Consider the following 16,065-nt stretch of genomic DNA (forward strand, 5'->3'; position numbering starts at 1 on the left):
CCCTCACCGCCAAGCAGGGGGTCCGCAGACACCTGCGACACCACCGGCCCATCCGAAGGCCCGGATACAGCATCCTCGTCGTTACACACACGAAGGCCCCCTGGACCTTCAGAGGGAAGAAATCCTTCTCCCAGAAGAGGGTCACATGGCCCACACCGCCAGCACGGCAACCTGCAGCCTGAGTGCCAACCCGCAACGGAAGCAAGTACGGGGCTGGCCAACATAGAATATCCTTGTGTAGAAACCCATAAGAATGACGGAAGACGGAATAGTGGTCTTAAGGCGCATGGTCAATGTCCGGGTCCCACTCGGGATGCCCTTCCACTGAAAGGGAAGACGACGTTCATACAAACATAAAACACACGTCTAAACTGGGTAAAGTAACGCCGGAAAAGGTCTTCCAGGAACTCAAACGCCGCTTCGTGAACGGCCACATACGTGGACGTACCGCTCCGATCCGAGATGGTCACGGATCCAACATCCCCAGGCAGCTGGAAGGAGTGTCCGTCATAGTGGTCGATAAAATCCCGGAAGACCGGTGAACTGAACTTTACCACCGCCCTGTGACTGGAGATAATCAGCACTCCACATACCACTGCCACATCTACCCGGAGGAGGTCAATCAATATCACTTCCTTCGCTGGGTAAGTCGCCTGTCCAGTGAATTCCAGTACAATCATCGAAGCTCGCTGGACACGGTGTAAGGGGTAACCCCATCCCACAGGCCAGCACAGCCACAAAGACCCGCAACAGAGACCATTAACAACCGCACACAACCACTGGCTGGCTAAAACTGGAACGCACAGCGGCAACGACAGTCCCCACCGACGGCCAGACGTGGAATCGCCTACTCAATGCCATTGACACATTTATCCTCTTCTCGCCTACCATTATCTGTGTCAGTGATTCAATAAAACAAATCCGGACCCTAAATTATTCGGCACAAATCAGCAGTCAGAACTATAACGAACTCCTTATCCAGATACCTTATTTAAACATGCTTAGTCTCTTATATACATACATCTTTAAAACTCTAAACTGTAATGCAGATGAGGAGTCACAATAACATGGCTGAAATATGTTGACCAAAACATACACTAGAAAGTGAAGGGACGACGACGTTTCGGTCCGTCTTGGACCGAAACGTCTTAAGTCGATTGACGGACCGAAACGTCGTCGTCCCTTCACATTCTAGTGTGTGGTTTGGTCAATCTAAACTGTAATGCTAATTCTGACCTCCCATTATTTCTAGACTGCTACAGCAGTTATACATCTTATCTTAAAGACTTAGTTTGTTGCTCGAGTAATATTGTACCTACAGTCTACTCTTCTCGCAAATTCAGTAAAAAGCAAACTTAAATATTTTAGTTCAGACAAATATTAAACATTTCATATTTAATTGTCGAGATCAAATTACAGGCGGCGTATATTTATCTAATCCGCTTAACCATTACTTATTTTTATGTCAACTGAAGAGAGTTTTATAACGTTGAGAACAGTAATGTAATTATTACTCACCGAGATGCTCTTTCTGGAGTAGTCAACAACGTTAGTGTTATGATACCAGAGGATGTACTCCGGTACATCACTGACCTGCAGCACCATACACAGCAGGTACAGTGTTGCTCCCTCAGCCACCGACACCTCAGACGATCCAAAGATCACAGAGTAAGCGTCTGTAATCCATATCATTCCTATTACTATCATTACATGCAGCACCACCAGCATGTTAAACTTATATACAGGAAAATAATACTTGGTGGGAACGAGAGGGGAAGTGGGGATATTCAGTATATATAATTATACATTTTCGTAGATATCGCTGAGTGAGGTTGTTATAACATTCCTCGAGTTTACTGGGATTACATAATGTGCTTAAATGAATGGCAGGTATTTGAAGGCCTTACCTATGACTATGAGCTTGACCTCAGCCACTTGCTCGGGGTGTGTGTCAACATGACACCTAAAGACACCAGAGTCACGTGGTTGGACACGGGCGAAGCGCAGGCCATGGTCTCGTGACCCACTCTCGTGAAGAGCACTCACCCGCTCGTCCCTCGTATATCTGCAAGGTAAAGGATAATTAATCATCAAACTAATCATATCGAAAACTGTATTCAAATGACTGAACATTTAGAGTTGAAGGGGGAAGGCGAACAGCTGGTGCAAGATAAGGGTGGAAAGTGGAATAGCGGGTGCAAGATAAGGGTAGAAAGTGGAATAGCGGGTGCAAGATAAGGGTAGAAAGTGGAATAGCGGGTGAATGGGAGACAGGACAGTATATTAGTCAATTGTAACTTAAAGATAACAATGGATTATGAGCACTTACCGGAGCCTGTCCACCGTCAAGACCACCTTGTCTCGGGTCCACGTTACCTTTGTAAACAAGGTAAAACATTAGTTAGCTCAAATTTCCTCCATTATAGAATTGTATAATTATTTTTCTATTTTATTTATACAACAAATACACGACAAGGAAAGCATTACAACATTAAGGCACCGAAGCACCAAAAGAAAAACCTTACACCAGCACACAGTCTTACCTGGGACGCGGTCGGGTCAAGATACCTGCTCCGCACCTTCCCCCCCCCTCCCCCCATGCTGGGTACTGAGATGGAGACTCAGTCACCAGTAGAACTGGCTACTTCCCACGGAGATATTAACATGGACTCTGAAAGCAGCCAGTCAGACGAGGAGGGCGTGTTTCAAGAAGTTCTGACAAGGAATAAGAAGAAACGAAGAAGACAGGATGCAAGGCGTAGTGTGGACAGTAATACACTTAACGGAAACGATAAAAGAATGAAGAACGACGCCGAGACTGATGCAGACAAACGGACGGAACGATGTCAGGAAGGTGAGGATCAGCGGAGATGGAGGCTTCTCTTCCCTGCCTCATGCACGCTGGCCTATCATCAGAAGCTGCTGTGGACCGTCAAACTCGGAAGAGAACACCGCAAGTTCGAGCCCCTGCTGAAGGAAGGTGTAAACAGACCTTACTTAACGGTAGGTTCTATGGAGGCAGTGGAGTATCTTACCCAGCAAGGATACGATGGAATTCTTATGGAAATACCGGAGGGGAACGAGAAGCTGACGAAGGTAATTATCTATAAATACCCTCAGATTCTGGACCCCGAGTTTATACTCGACGACCAACGATTTGTGTGGGCCAAGCGTCACCTTATTAAAGGTGAAGCTAGGAGTCAGGTGGTGGCTCTAGTGAGAGGTGACGTACCCGAAAAAGTGTTCATCACCGGGGCTGGCTACAGGCATGTAGCAAAGTATGTGGAAGAGCCCATAATATGCCTGAAATGCTGCAGATGGGGGCATAAATCCTGGAGATGTCAAAATGATCCACGATGTCGTTTCTGCGGAAAGTCTCACCTCTCTACTGTGTGTAGAAACAGACTGAATCTGGGTGAGAAAATAGTTCCCAGATGCTGCAACTGTGGAGGTGTTCACAATGCGAGCTCGGCTGTGTGTAGCAAGAGGCCGAGTATGGCTGTTCTCCGGCCGGTGAATGTTACAGAGCAAGCAAGAGCTCTTACCCAGACACCGGGAGCACAGCAAAACAGTCTGCCCCAAACAGTGCCAGTGAACCGGACGAATGCGTGGGTAAAGGAGTCACCTTTACTTAGGCAGGCTCCAGCAACAAGCAGCCACGCCACCACTCAGGACTCCGGCAGTGACAGTGTAACGGTGAGTGAAGTGGCTACTGTGGCTCAGAGAGAGGGTCATAATAATATGGTCAAGGAAGTGTGGGCTGAACTTAAAAAAGTTGGTGAGTTCCTCCAAAATCTGGGGCAGAGAATCGAGTCCATCGAGGCTAAATTAAACGTTCAGGAGGTCAAGGAAAATCACAAAACGGTGAAGGATAGTCAGGATATAGTGGTTGAGGACAAAAATGAAATATTGAGTGATGAAATGAAGGAAAGTGAAGTGTGTGTGAATGATGGTAGTCGTAGTGAAAGGAAGAACCCTATAATTACACATAAAATGAAGGAATCATTTGGGCCAATAATGGACATCTCAGGGCTGAAAAAATCTCTTGAGAATCGCAATGTCGCTTTTACTGGTGAACTTGGGAGGAGGTGGGAGATGTTATACAAGGTATGGCTATCATTTAGTGAACTTATTGGGGATGACTTAGGCAATGAATTGATTAATAATGGATCACCCTAGACTGAAAGTGTTGTCATGGAATGTTAATGGTTTGAGAAACAGGGTTACAGATGTTCATTGTTATGTGATGGGAAATGATATTGATGTTGTAGCTCTCCAGGAGACAGGGGATAGGAATGAAGGATTATTGAAATTAAATGGCTATAAAGGGTTTCACCTCTTCGCCGCAAATAACATCAGAGGCACGTCGATTTATGTTAAGAACTCCATACCAGCAGAGTTAGTAGAACCGCCATCAAAAACGCAAGGTATAGAGAGTGTCTGTGTTAAATTATCATTAAGGGAAGGGGAATTTATTGTAGTTAATTTGTATGTATCCAGGAACTGCTTCGACGCTAACTATTTACCTGACTGCATTTATACTAATCCTTCACTGGTCATTGGGGACCTTAATGCTCGGCACACAAGCCTTGGGACAGTGGGTAGTATTAATACTAATGGGGTCAAGTGGTTACAGTTTCTACAAGATCATCCAGATACCTGTCTATTGGGAAACAATGAACCAACTCACATCAGGGGAGGACGGCTTGACTATGCCTGCGTTTTAAACTCTCAGGGGATTATGGGGGAGGCTCGGGTTGTTCGGGAACTACTTAGTGACCACTTTGCCTTGAACGTTGAATTACCACTGGGGAAAAAACAAGTCCACTTCCAAAGGAAAAGGCTAAATATTAAGAAAGATATGAAAAATTATTTTATTCAAAATATGGGAGATTGGTATCAACATTACACGCCGCTCTGCGTTGATAGTTTTTACGAGGACATGGTCGAGAACATAGAGAAATTAGTACAGAGGGAAAATAACGGGGGCAGGGGAAGCAAGACGCACGGACCTAAGAAATTTAAATATTCCAATGATCAGCAAGTCAAGGGATGGGAGAGAATGCTACGGGGTGCGCATAAAGCATGGTTAAAAAATGGAATGAGGGATGAAGAGAAAAATACAATGTTGGAAGTGGCTAGGGAATGCAGTCAGGTGAGGAAGGAGGCGCGGGACAGATACTGGCAAGACTTTGCTCAGGCCATTGGTAATACTAAGAACCTTAAAGACATATGGAGAGCAGTAAATAAAGTCAGGGGTTGTAAGACTAAATTCATTGCTCACTCAGATCCAGGGAAAGTTGCTAATGAGTTAGTAGATAAATGGGCAAGTGCTGCTGGTATGGAGTCCTTACCTGCAGACACGAGAGTCACCATTGAGTCATGGGAAAATATTAGAAATGGAGTAACTTTATGTGCCTTAAATACAAGATCTATAGCATGCACTGAGATAACCCACGATGAGCTACTGGATGCTATAAAAAGTGGCAGCTCCACTGCTCCGGGAAAAGATGGAGTAACGTATGACATACTTAATTATTTAGCCGGTATGAAACCTAATCCCTTACTTGATTTGTTTAATATGAGTTATAGAGAGGGAAAGTTACCAAGAAAATGGAAAGAGGCTGTCATCATTCCTATCCCTAAGTCAAACGGAGGCTACAGACCTGTCTCCTTAATATCCTGCTTTTGTAAAATGATGGAAAGGATTTTGTTAAATAGGCTACTCTACCTTGTAGGTGATAACATGTCCAATAATCTCTTTGGTTTTATCAAAGGCAAAAGTACTGCGGATTGTCTCTTAAAGTGTTTGTCTAATGTGGATGACAATTGTAGAGTTTTTGTTGATCTACAAGGAGCGTTTGATAAAGCCAATGGGGAAGTAATCTTATACGAATTAGCCAATCTGGGAATAACAGGGAGATTGCTACACTGGATAAGGGATTACCTGCAAGGCAGAAAAGGTCAGGTGTATTACCAGGGATACATGTCTGAGGAACGGAGGTTTCAGTTAGGTACCCCACAAGGGGGAGTATTAAGTCCCACCTTATTCAATGTATTAATGAACAGATTAGCATCAGAGATGTATCCTCCAGGGGTCACGACGATCATATATGCTGATGACATTCTTATACAAGGCACTTCTGGGAACAAAATTCAAGATGCTCTTCACATACTTGGTACAACCTGTCACAAGTTAGGCTTAGTTATAAATGCAGATAAAACCAAATACGAGTATAGGAAACGAAGAAATATAACACTTACTCTAAATGGTGTGGAACTGAGCCGTGTACAGAAGTACAAGTATCTGGGCATGTATGTTGGATACACATGTGAGAGTAAAAATGCTGAAATAAATCATATCAGCACCTTATGTAAAGCCCGTCTGCATCCTCTAAAAGCACTGGCTTTTTCTGGTAAAGGTGTTGGTGTACCTATCTTGCGGATGTTATACATAAGCACTGTTCGATCCCTGATAGACTACGCAGCACCCGTATTGTCTTACACAGGCCAAGGCAGAATTCAAAAAATAGAGCTGATACAGAACGAGGCTATGAGGATTATTCTTGGATGTCAAAGAAATGCAATGATTGAAATAATGAGAATGGAATTAAATTTACAGAGTGTGTGTGATAGAGTCCGTGACATTAACACTAGAGTATCTATTCGTTTCATGCGGAGAAAAGGAGGGGATAAGCTGTTTGAGAGCGTCCAGACCTGCTTGAGTGACGTACACACTTCCAGGAAACTGAGGGAGACTCGCTATACGAGAGGATTAGCTCATGACCTCAGGGAATACGACGTACTTGACTGCTGTAAACCCTCTCGAAAGTGTAATATGTCTGCTCCCTGGAAAGTACAGAAAATAGACGTCGAAATTGTACCCCTCAAGGTGAAAAAGATTCATCATGAACCGGGACAATTACGGTGTTTGTATGGAAGCATGATATCTCGGTTACCAAGAGGCAACAGTTTACATGTATATTGCGACGGGTCGGTGGCGGAGGATGGCAGGGCAGGGTGTGGTGTCCTAATAAGGGATTATACGGAGTTTGGGACTGTGGACAGGATAATTGAACTCCGGCTTAGTAATTATATATCATCCACACAAGCTGAACTGCAGGCCATTCTGGCGTGTTTGGAGGAAGTACGTCATGACGACAAAAATGTTTTTGTATTTGTCGATAGCCGAGGAGCACTGGAGTCCTTAAACAGTAGAAACCCAGTCTTCATGTCTATAGTGGAGGACTGTAAGAGAAGAATAACTGAGATACAGCTGAAAGGTTATAGTGTGAAATTCATGTGGATTCCATCTCATGTTGGAATAGTGCTCAACGAGGTGGCGGATGACTTGGCCAAACGTGCCACATCAAAACCACAAGTTGACATCGAATGTGAATTCACAATGAGACAAATAAGAAGCAAAATCAGAAATATTCAGGCACAGGCGGGAGTGGAGAGGAGAGAGATAATGTATGAGAGTAGTCAAACCATGCAACACTACATGTATGTGAGTCAAAACACCCATTTCACTTATGGTAAAAGGAGAAATGCTTGGAGTGACTCTGTGTACATGCGGCTCAGGCTTGGGTACAAATATTACTGGGAATATGGGATAGATGTTCATGATAATGACACGAAGTGTAAACTATGTGGTATGTTAAGGTCTCACACCCTTGCCCATTATATTCTTGATTGTCCGTTGATTAGTGTATATAGAAACACTGAGATAAGGACTGTTCCTGAACAAATAGCCTGGATGTGTCACAACGGAAAGGTTGATGATATTCTTGAGAGATATAAGAATTTTGCACCAAGATTGTAATATTTTTTTGAATTATCTGCAGGTGTCTTGCAAATTGTCTATACAGTATACCTAGGTCATAAAAGTATTTGTGTGTACGTCTGATACCATACTCCTTGTGAGGGAGGAAATGTATATTTTTACCTCTCAGAATGTTTGGTAATATGTTTATTTGTGATGTGTGTCTATGTATATATTAACACGTTGTACTGAACGGGGTGAGAATAGCTTGAGCTACCTCATCCCTTTGTGTGTATTTTACCTCAATAAACTTATTTCAATTTCAATTCAATTTCAATTTCAATACACCAGCACACACCACCCAACAACATGTCGCCAATTGACAGGCAAGCAACACAGAACAAATACAGTACAGATCACACACCAAAAGCTGAACATACGTGAACAATAAAAAACAGTGGACAATTTACATAGTGCAAAACGTAAATGAGAACCCATGAAACAAGCAAAATACATTAGAAAACACAATAATAAACTGCACAAACCAGACGAGGCGCGCCAAGTTATACAATAAAAACCACACAATGGCGAAAAATAAACATTCATAAGCAAAGGTACAAAGTAAGAAATTTAAATGCACACACAACCCACGGAACACCCGGCACACACAGCACAGAAACACGTGATCGTTCGACCGGAACACACAGGAACCGTGAAACAAACGGCAACCACAACCCAGACACACGTGAAAAAAATACCGGAACACGCAGGACCCGGCAAAAAAAAAAACAAAAAAAAACCAGAACACCATTAGAAACACAACACAGAAGATAACAGGCTAACACACACGAAAAACATATTACAGTATGAACAAAACACAAAACAATGAACACAAAGGTCTAAACTAGGCAAACAAAACAACCACATCACAGACAATACAATAAGCTATAAACGTTCCGGGAGCATACAATGCAAGCACAAAACTAAGCATATTTATCGGGAAACTCCTTCGGAAACCGCAAGCAGTATGCCTCCCAAACGAGCTTGACATCATCAGACACCGGTCTACCAGGCGACGCACAAGGCTGAGGCATCAGCTCCGGCACCCCATAAACAAAACACTTCACCCTCGGCACCCAAATAGTATAGGGGCACCACGGCGCCAGATACACCCGGCAATCCACAGTAAGCTCCAAAGTCTGAAACGCATCGAGCGGGACTCCATTGGCCGATACCACAGGGAGGGGGTGCAGCACGAGGGGTACGAGCACCAGGGGACGGAGAAGGGTAGCCACAGAGGTCCGTACTGATAGTCACACAGTTCTTCACTCCAGGGGGAACCACAGGGAACGCACATTTGCCAGGGCCCCTACCACAGGATCAGAGGCCTCCCGGCGCACAGTTTTCTTGAGGACCACCACAAGGTCACGCTCACTAGGGGCAACCTCCCAAGGAGGCACCAGCAGCAGGCGCCGTAGGCCTCTGATCATCCGAACTGTCGGCCCCAGCAGGAGGCATCCCAATAGAGCCCACAGCCGGCCAACACACGATCCGGAAAAACATCAGCCTCATCCACAGGGGGTACAGGCCCACACCCTTCAGGCGACACATGAGCTGGAGACGGGGCCGGCGGAGGCGAGGAAGCCGACGGCGGGAGCAGGTCCGCACCCCCCCCCCCACACACCCACACCACCAACCACACTAACTAGGACGGCACCCATCACCCCGGCCGTCCTCTTACAAGGGGTATCATCTACAACCGAGACATCCTCACGCTCGGGCAAGAGAGGAAAATCCGCTTCATGAAACATTTTCCCGACCATACATCCGAGTGTCGCAGACAGCAGCCAAATGTCCGATGTGGCCACATTTAAAACACGTCAGAGTCTGCCCACGGTAGGAGAAGCAGACCGTAAAGCTAGCAAGCGCGAAAGAAGGCACATGCCATGAAGAACCATCTTGGCTGTTCTGTAACCATTACCGAGTCCCTTGACGTCCCCGGTTGTGTATTTACAGACACGAAGAGAGTCCACATGCCTATACCTGGCAAGAGCCCGACGGAGAAGATCATCAGACATTTCAAATGGCGCATTCTTAATAGACTCGTATGTGTATTCCACACTCAAATTCGTCAGTCACAGAGCCAAGACCGTTACTCGGCCCCACCACCTTGTCCTCATACTGGTCGAAAAACCTCCGGAACAAGCCACTCTCGGCGAACTTCACAACTACTCTGTCGTCACGAACAACCTGTAGACCGACGAGATCTTCCACTTTCACACCCATAACTGCAAACAGTATTGCTGACGACACCATTATCCACCCGACAGGTAAAAGTCGGGCCAGCCGAGTCCTTCCTCCTTAGTGGCGGCACGTAAGTCCCCATACTTGACTGAAAAACCAGTCGCCCCGCAGTGGCAAACAACCACCCGTCAGGGCAACCAACACTCACCCAATGTAAACACCAGCAGGGAGACCAGGGGAACGTCCGACCCGGCTGGTGGTTAATTGCCACCACACTCCTAGAATTGTATAATTGCTGTTTTCTGCACGTTTGACGAACCGTGCAGTATGATTTACAAGGCTCTCTTCCTTACTCTAGAAAAGACTACCTTCCTACTTTGTTTATTCCTTTCAGTATCTTTTGTGATTATGTTACCTCTGAACATTGCTCCTTTAAGTTCCACTACACTGAACTCTTAAACTATTATATTCTCCTAGTGCCCAGGTGAATGAAATATTATAATAGTATACCTGCAGCCATTACTAACCCTCTTTGTACATTACTTAAAGCAAAAAAACTATGACAAACCTTGACCTCCCTGACCTGACTCATCCCGTCATGTTTCCTACAAGCCCTATCAGATTTAATGAATTGCTTACAGGCAATCCCATCACCCTTGACCACCGTCATCCACCACAAGGTGTAAAATATACTCACCGAGACGTCTCCAGCATCTTCTATGGTACAGTTGAGTGTGACGGATGAGCCGGAGGACACGACGAGACGAGAGAACTGACGAGACACCAGCCTGGGACCCTCCAGCGCCTCCTTGGTCTTGCCAGCCAGCGCAGCAGTGATATTGTACCGCGGGGGTCGCCTCTCTGCCGCCCGCACCCCCTGGCCCACCACCCACGGGTATTCATAACCCACTCCATGCAATTAGACAATTATGTTGTTTGTATCGTACTGAGTGATGCCACATTTTAATAGAAAAACTCACCCTATCATGAAAGACATAATTGGTATTGTGATACGTTAGATCATTTATTACTAGTAAGAAACACAGGAAACAACTGAGCGATTCTCGAGACTTGTGTTTTCAATAGCAGCCACTGAGGTCATTAGCTGCCTAAGGCCTATCAGCCGGGTTGTTACAAGGTCACACAGGTGCTATACTGACCAACTGGCAAGAATCACTTTAGCCCAAGACTGTATCCAGAATTAAAGTATTAACCACTAGGCTACCCTCAGATCGTTGAAAAGGGCAGAAATTTGTGTGGGTTTTCCACCACGAAATCTCCTCCCCCCCCGCCTCCCAACGACACCAGAGGAATAGCCTTTGATCAAACACTCATTTTCTATCAATCATATTTACTAGGAAAAACTCGTGTCTTCAGTATACCATACACTTGCATGAACTCTCAAGCAATTTAACAACCAGAACACTTCTTGGCCTGGCACCTGCTGGCCCATGGTTCGATACTCTCATATGGGGAAGTGTTCTGTTTGTTAAAATGCTTGCGAGTTCATGCAAGTGTATGGTATATATATTATAATTAAGTGCCAGCCCACTAGTCAAGACAGATCATCCATGCTGCTATGTTAAATTGCCTACGTCAAGCAACTTCTTTAATGTAAATGCAATGTGCAAATTACTTATATCCCAACCATGCCTAACTAATAGTAACAATGTACGTAAATTATTTCACTGTTCCACTGCAAAGTAAATTAACATATTGGGCTGTGCAAGAATTACTATCCAGCTAACAGGCTTAAAGAATTCAACATGCAACAACTTAATTCAACATTATCAACATCATATAATAATCAAAAAGTAAGCTAGGCAATACAAAATAAAAATTAATCTCTAGACCTGGCCAAAGATTGTAAAAGAATTACAGTTAAAGCCATGATGCAGCTCTCCTGTCGCTCGGATCCCCACTAAACTTTTTAAATTTGCACCAGAACACCCTCAAACTCTTCAAATGGACATTAGAACCCCCTTCAGCTGAGTCCACTTAATTGACATCCCTTAGAACGCAGAATGGACGTGGTTAGAGGGAATTTTGATGCGTATGAAAGGAAATACAAGCACAAGTGCGTCTTACATTTATGCCATTAATTAAGCGGAAGAGTTTGGTAAAAAACTCACCTAGTAAGCTGGGTGTAGAGCACAAAACTGTTGCAAGAAGGAGTATGGGCATCTTCCTCCAGGCAGAACACATTGTTTTAACCACAGGGGGTGTCTCCAGAGGGAAAAATAGCTTTCAGCTCACAAATTAACGCAGATATATTTCAGTGACAATTTATTATTATTATTTAAACGATCGTGCATTTGAGACCCTTGTGAATATTATCTTATTCTCAAATAAAATTTCAGAACTACCAATATATTTTTTATGTTTGATCTGTGACCAAACCACACATAAGAAAACGAAGAAACGACGACGTTTGAGCTGTGAAATGTTTGCTGTGGAGGAGTGAGACGCGAGAGGCCGCGTGTCCCCGGGGTGACTGGGAGCAGCAGCTAGGCTTCACACCCTCCACCCACCATCGCCCTTGTAGGGATTCTTCAGTGTTAAATATTGTAGAATTTAATGTCAGCGTAACTGTAATGCCATTTTTATAGATGATTTTATATTCACAATAAACAAATTAAGAATTTTTCAAAATATTTAACATTGTAAAAACGTGCCTTAGCATAAAAAAGTAAAGCCACTGAAGCCCTAGGTCGCATAAGGCTTCAGGTTTGCAATGAAAACTAACGTCTGCCATACACCGTAAATACAGTGTACAGATATACAATGTACTAATATATCTATTAGATAGATATACGTTACCTATAGATGACATCTATACATATAGACGACATTGTCTATCAAGCATATATAGATGTGTGGAGGTCTGCCGAACACAACCCTGACCTTAGAAAAGCTATATGTCAGAACGGAACATAAAATCGTATGCAGAAGATGAGTCACAATAACGTGGCTGATGACACACCAGAAGATGAAGAGACGACGTCGTTTCGGTCCGTCCGTAACCGGAAGGCCCAGCGAACACATTAGCTATGCAGATGATATACTGATCTACACCAATGGGTATACCAACACCCAAAATGTTCTGAACTCTATTGCACACATGTCAGGAACTAGGCTTAGTCATCTCAGTAGAGAAAAATAAAGATCCTGAACCGACGCCCACCCAGACGGCGTGGGGCCGTTCGCAAAATGCAGTTGCATGATGGCTCTCTGCTCTACTATGTTACCAGAAAAAAATAATACCTTTGTCTCGAGGTTCCACTGTACCGCAATGTTTTAGCCAGACTGAGTCGCCAATGTAGAGAGAGGCTCCGTGCTCTCAAGGCTGTGGCAGGCTACCATCCAAGCTATGGTGCAAATGTGAGAATTGTCAAAATGTATCTCATATATTAGGTCTCCGATTGATTATGCTGCACCCATGCTTGCTCTAGTGCCTGAGAGAATGCTTGGAGGGCTGGAAAAAGATGCAAAACGAAGCCATGAGGATTATCCTTGGATGCCCCCGTACAACTAAATTACTAAACATGAGGAAGGAACTTAATATTTCATGTGTAAGTGATCGTATCACTGACATTAATGCTTTAATTGGTATCAAGATGCTTAGGTTAACCCACCCTAACCCTTGCACTGAAGCCCTCCAAGCCTTCTTCCTTGAAGGTCAGCATCCCTCCAAATGGATTACCGAAACTGCCACTGTGCTCAGTATGTATAACTTTCATCACCTCTACCAAGAGAGACAACAACGACACTTTCCTGCCCCATGGGAGATCATTCCTTTCTAAATTACTGTCCCCCCCTCTCCCACCCAAGAAGCTAATTAAAGAACAAGCCTTGCTTCGACAAGAAGCAAAGTACAATGCCTTAAGCCAAATTGATGCTTTAGTCAGAGAGCGCTCCCTTTCCCAGAATATTTACACTGATGGATCCTTGCATCAGTCCTATGGTGCAGCTGGAAGTGCAGTTGTGACAAGGAGAGATGGTTCCTTCTCCCATGAGTGTGGAGCGCGTATAAGTAACTGGCCTCCACTTTTCAAACAGAATTGGTTGCCATAATCCTTGCACTCTAGCGAAGTATCCAAAATTTGCTTACTGTAAGTAATGCATGCACATGACTGTAAAGCTGCTGCCCAGTTGGGTGGGTGTGCAGCAAGACTAGTAACTGTGCGACTCATCATAGATGTAAAGTGCCTTGTATAGTGACTGTTGTGAGCCTCTTGTTGAATCACTTGTGACAAAAAGATTATTGATGTGTGTATTTGTGTGGGTGATTAAATATGTATACTTATGTATATGTACATGTATGCATGAGCATGCGTACATGTATATATAACAAATAATTGTGTAACTATCGTCAAAAGATTGGTATTTGCTTAGCAAAACGAACTCTAGGGTTCAGTTCCTGAACCGATTATGTGTCACTAATCCTTTATACCACTGCCCACGGGATGGGTATGGGGTGCATAATAAAGAAATTAACTAAATTGAACCCATAAACACACTACTTTATAATGGTCCAGAACGGACCGAAACGTCGCTGTTTCTTCATCTTCTGATGTGTGCTTTGGTCATCATAAAAGTAAATAAAACTGCTTCTGACCTCTTCACGGTGTGAGAGTTGCGGGATAAATTCTAAGAGAATGAAAAACTTAAATATTACAAAAATGACTAACAACAAATACAATGCCTCTATGATAAATGGCGAGAACACAAAATACAACGTGACAAATATAAACACGTGACAGTTACGTTAATAACAAAATTAAAGGTGCAGGATATATACTTTATACAAGAGCTGCTCGAGTCTGCCGACACCCAGGAGAGCGGGAGTAGATCTTGCAGCTTGAAGCACTAAGAGTATTCCGAGGTCTGGCTGGTGGTGAGCTGCTTATATAGGCGGCCAGGCCTTAGTGCAGGTGGTGCTGATGTGCATGTAACTATCGCCGGTAGTCTTAAACGAGCGGTTAGACTGGCGAGTGGAGTTGGTCCGAGACAGCAGGTGTCCAGGTGTGTCGGGTACCTGCAGGGGAAGGGTGGTGGTGGTGTCTGTCTAGACACGGCTTCTAAGCACGTATTGCTGCTGTTCTTGATGTTGATTTCTTACACTGGAATATGCAGATATGTTGATGAATAGGTGGTAAAGGAAAAGGCACGATCTCCTTGCCCAAGTAGGAATTACCATAACAGCTCTTCCCTGAGCTGTTCCTATCGCCTATGATACTGCTGTAGTGTGGAGAGTTGAATTGGAAAGTTTCACCTCGTGGACTCGGGGAAAACGCCGGCTCAGCCTTTGTTGAAGATGATGTAGCTCTGAATTTGATATGTTGACTATTTCCACTCATTTTTCAATCATGCTGGTTTCATTTGGTTGGATACACTGTATGCGTAGACCGAGTGTGTTTATGCATACAGTGTATGAATAAATTGTCTCGGAATGTATTTAAATTTTATTTAATTCAAGGAAACAGGATCTGACGCAAGGAATCAATCAGTGGGAAATTTTATCGAAGTTAACTTCTTGTTTCAGGAACAGAAAAGGCACAAAGAAAGGCACATATACGATTTACCCAATTTATACACGATTTATACGCATATATACGATTTATCCATACTATGTGATGGTCGTGGGCTGGGTGGTGTTATCCATACTATGTGATGGTCGTGGGTTGGGTGGTGTTATCCATACTATGTGATGGTCGTGGGGTGGGTCGTGTTATCCATACTATGTGATGGTCGTGGGCTGGGTGGTGTTATCCATACTATGTGATGGTCGTGGGCTGGGTGGTGCTATCCATACACAATACGTTTCTCAACCATAAGCTACTGAAGAATGAGTCCATAAGCTAGAAGCTTATGGACCTTGCAGAATAGTGCCCTTGTGATCAATAAACAAACACTATTACTACAATCGCTGCTACAGATGCTACATAACAGATAACGACCTTACAATATTCACTAAAGTCCATACAAACAATGAACACTTTTCAAGTCTCAAAAAGTGCAAACACTGAAATGGGTTTTTCACCATGGGATATTCT

At 44.0% G+C, this 16,065-nt stretch overlaps 1 protein-coding gene across 3 annotated transcripts in view; it reads right to left on the bottom strand.

Moving 5' to 3' along the window:
* The window catches only part of LOC123774606 (limbic system-associated membrane protein), a 30,031-nt gene extending 14,072 nt beyond the window's left edge, over nucleotides 1–15,959 (bottom strand). For all 3 annotated transcript variants that reach the window (XM_045769057.2, XM_045769058.2, XM_069303942.1), the window contains exons 1-5: nucleotides 12,142–15,959; nucleotides 10,707–10,918; nucleotides 2,330–2,376; nucleotides 1,908–2,065; nucleotides 1,519–1,676 (exon numbers count right to left, since the gene is read on the bottom strand). In XM_045769057.2, coding sequence (XP_045625013.2) covers nucleotides 1,519–1,676; nucleotides 1,908–2,065; nucleotides 2,330–2,376; nucleotides 10,707–10,918; nucleotides 12,142–12,214 — 648 coding nt within the window. In that variant the 5' untranslated portion in view covers nucleotides 12,215–15,959. The remainder of the gene's footprint in view (nucleotides 1–1,518; nucleotides 1,677–1,907; nucleotides 2,066–2,329; nucleotides 2,377–10,706; nucleotides 10,919–12,141) is intronic.
* Nucleotides 15,960–16,065: the final 106 nt, after the last annotated feature.

This window comes from Procambarus clarkii, chromosome 51 (genome assembly GCF_040958095.1).
Source record: "Procambarus clarkii isolate CNS0578487 chromosome 51, FALCON_Pclarkii_2.0, whole genome shotgun sequence".
Lineage (NCBI taxonomy): Eukaryota > Metazoa > Arthropoda > Malacostraca > Decapoda > Cambaridae > Procambarus > Procambarus clarkii.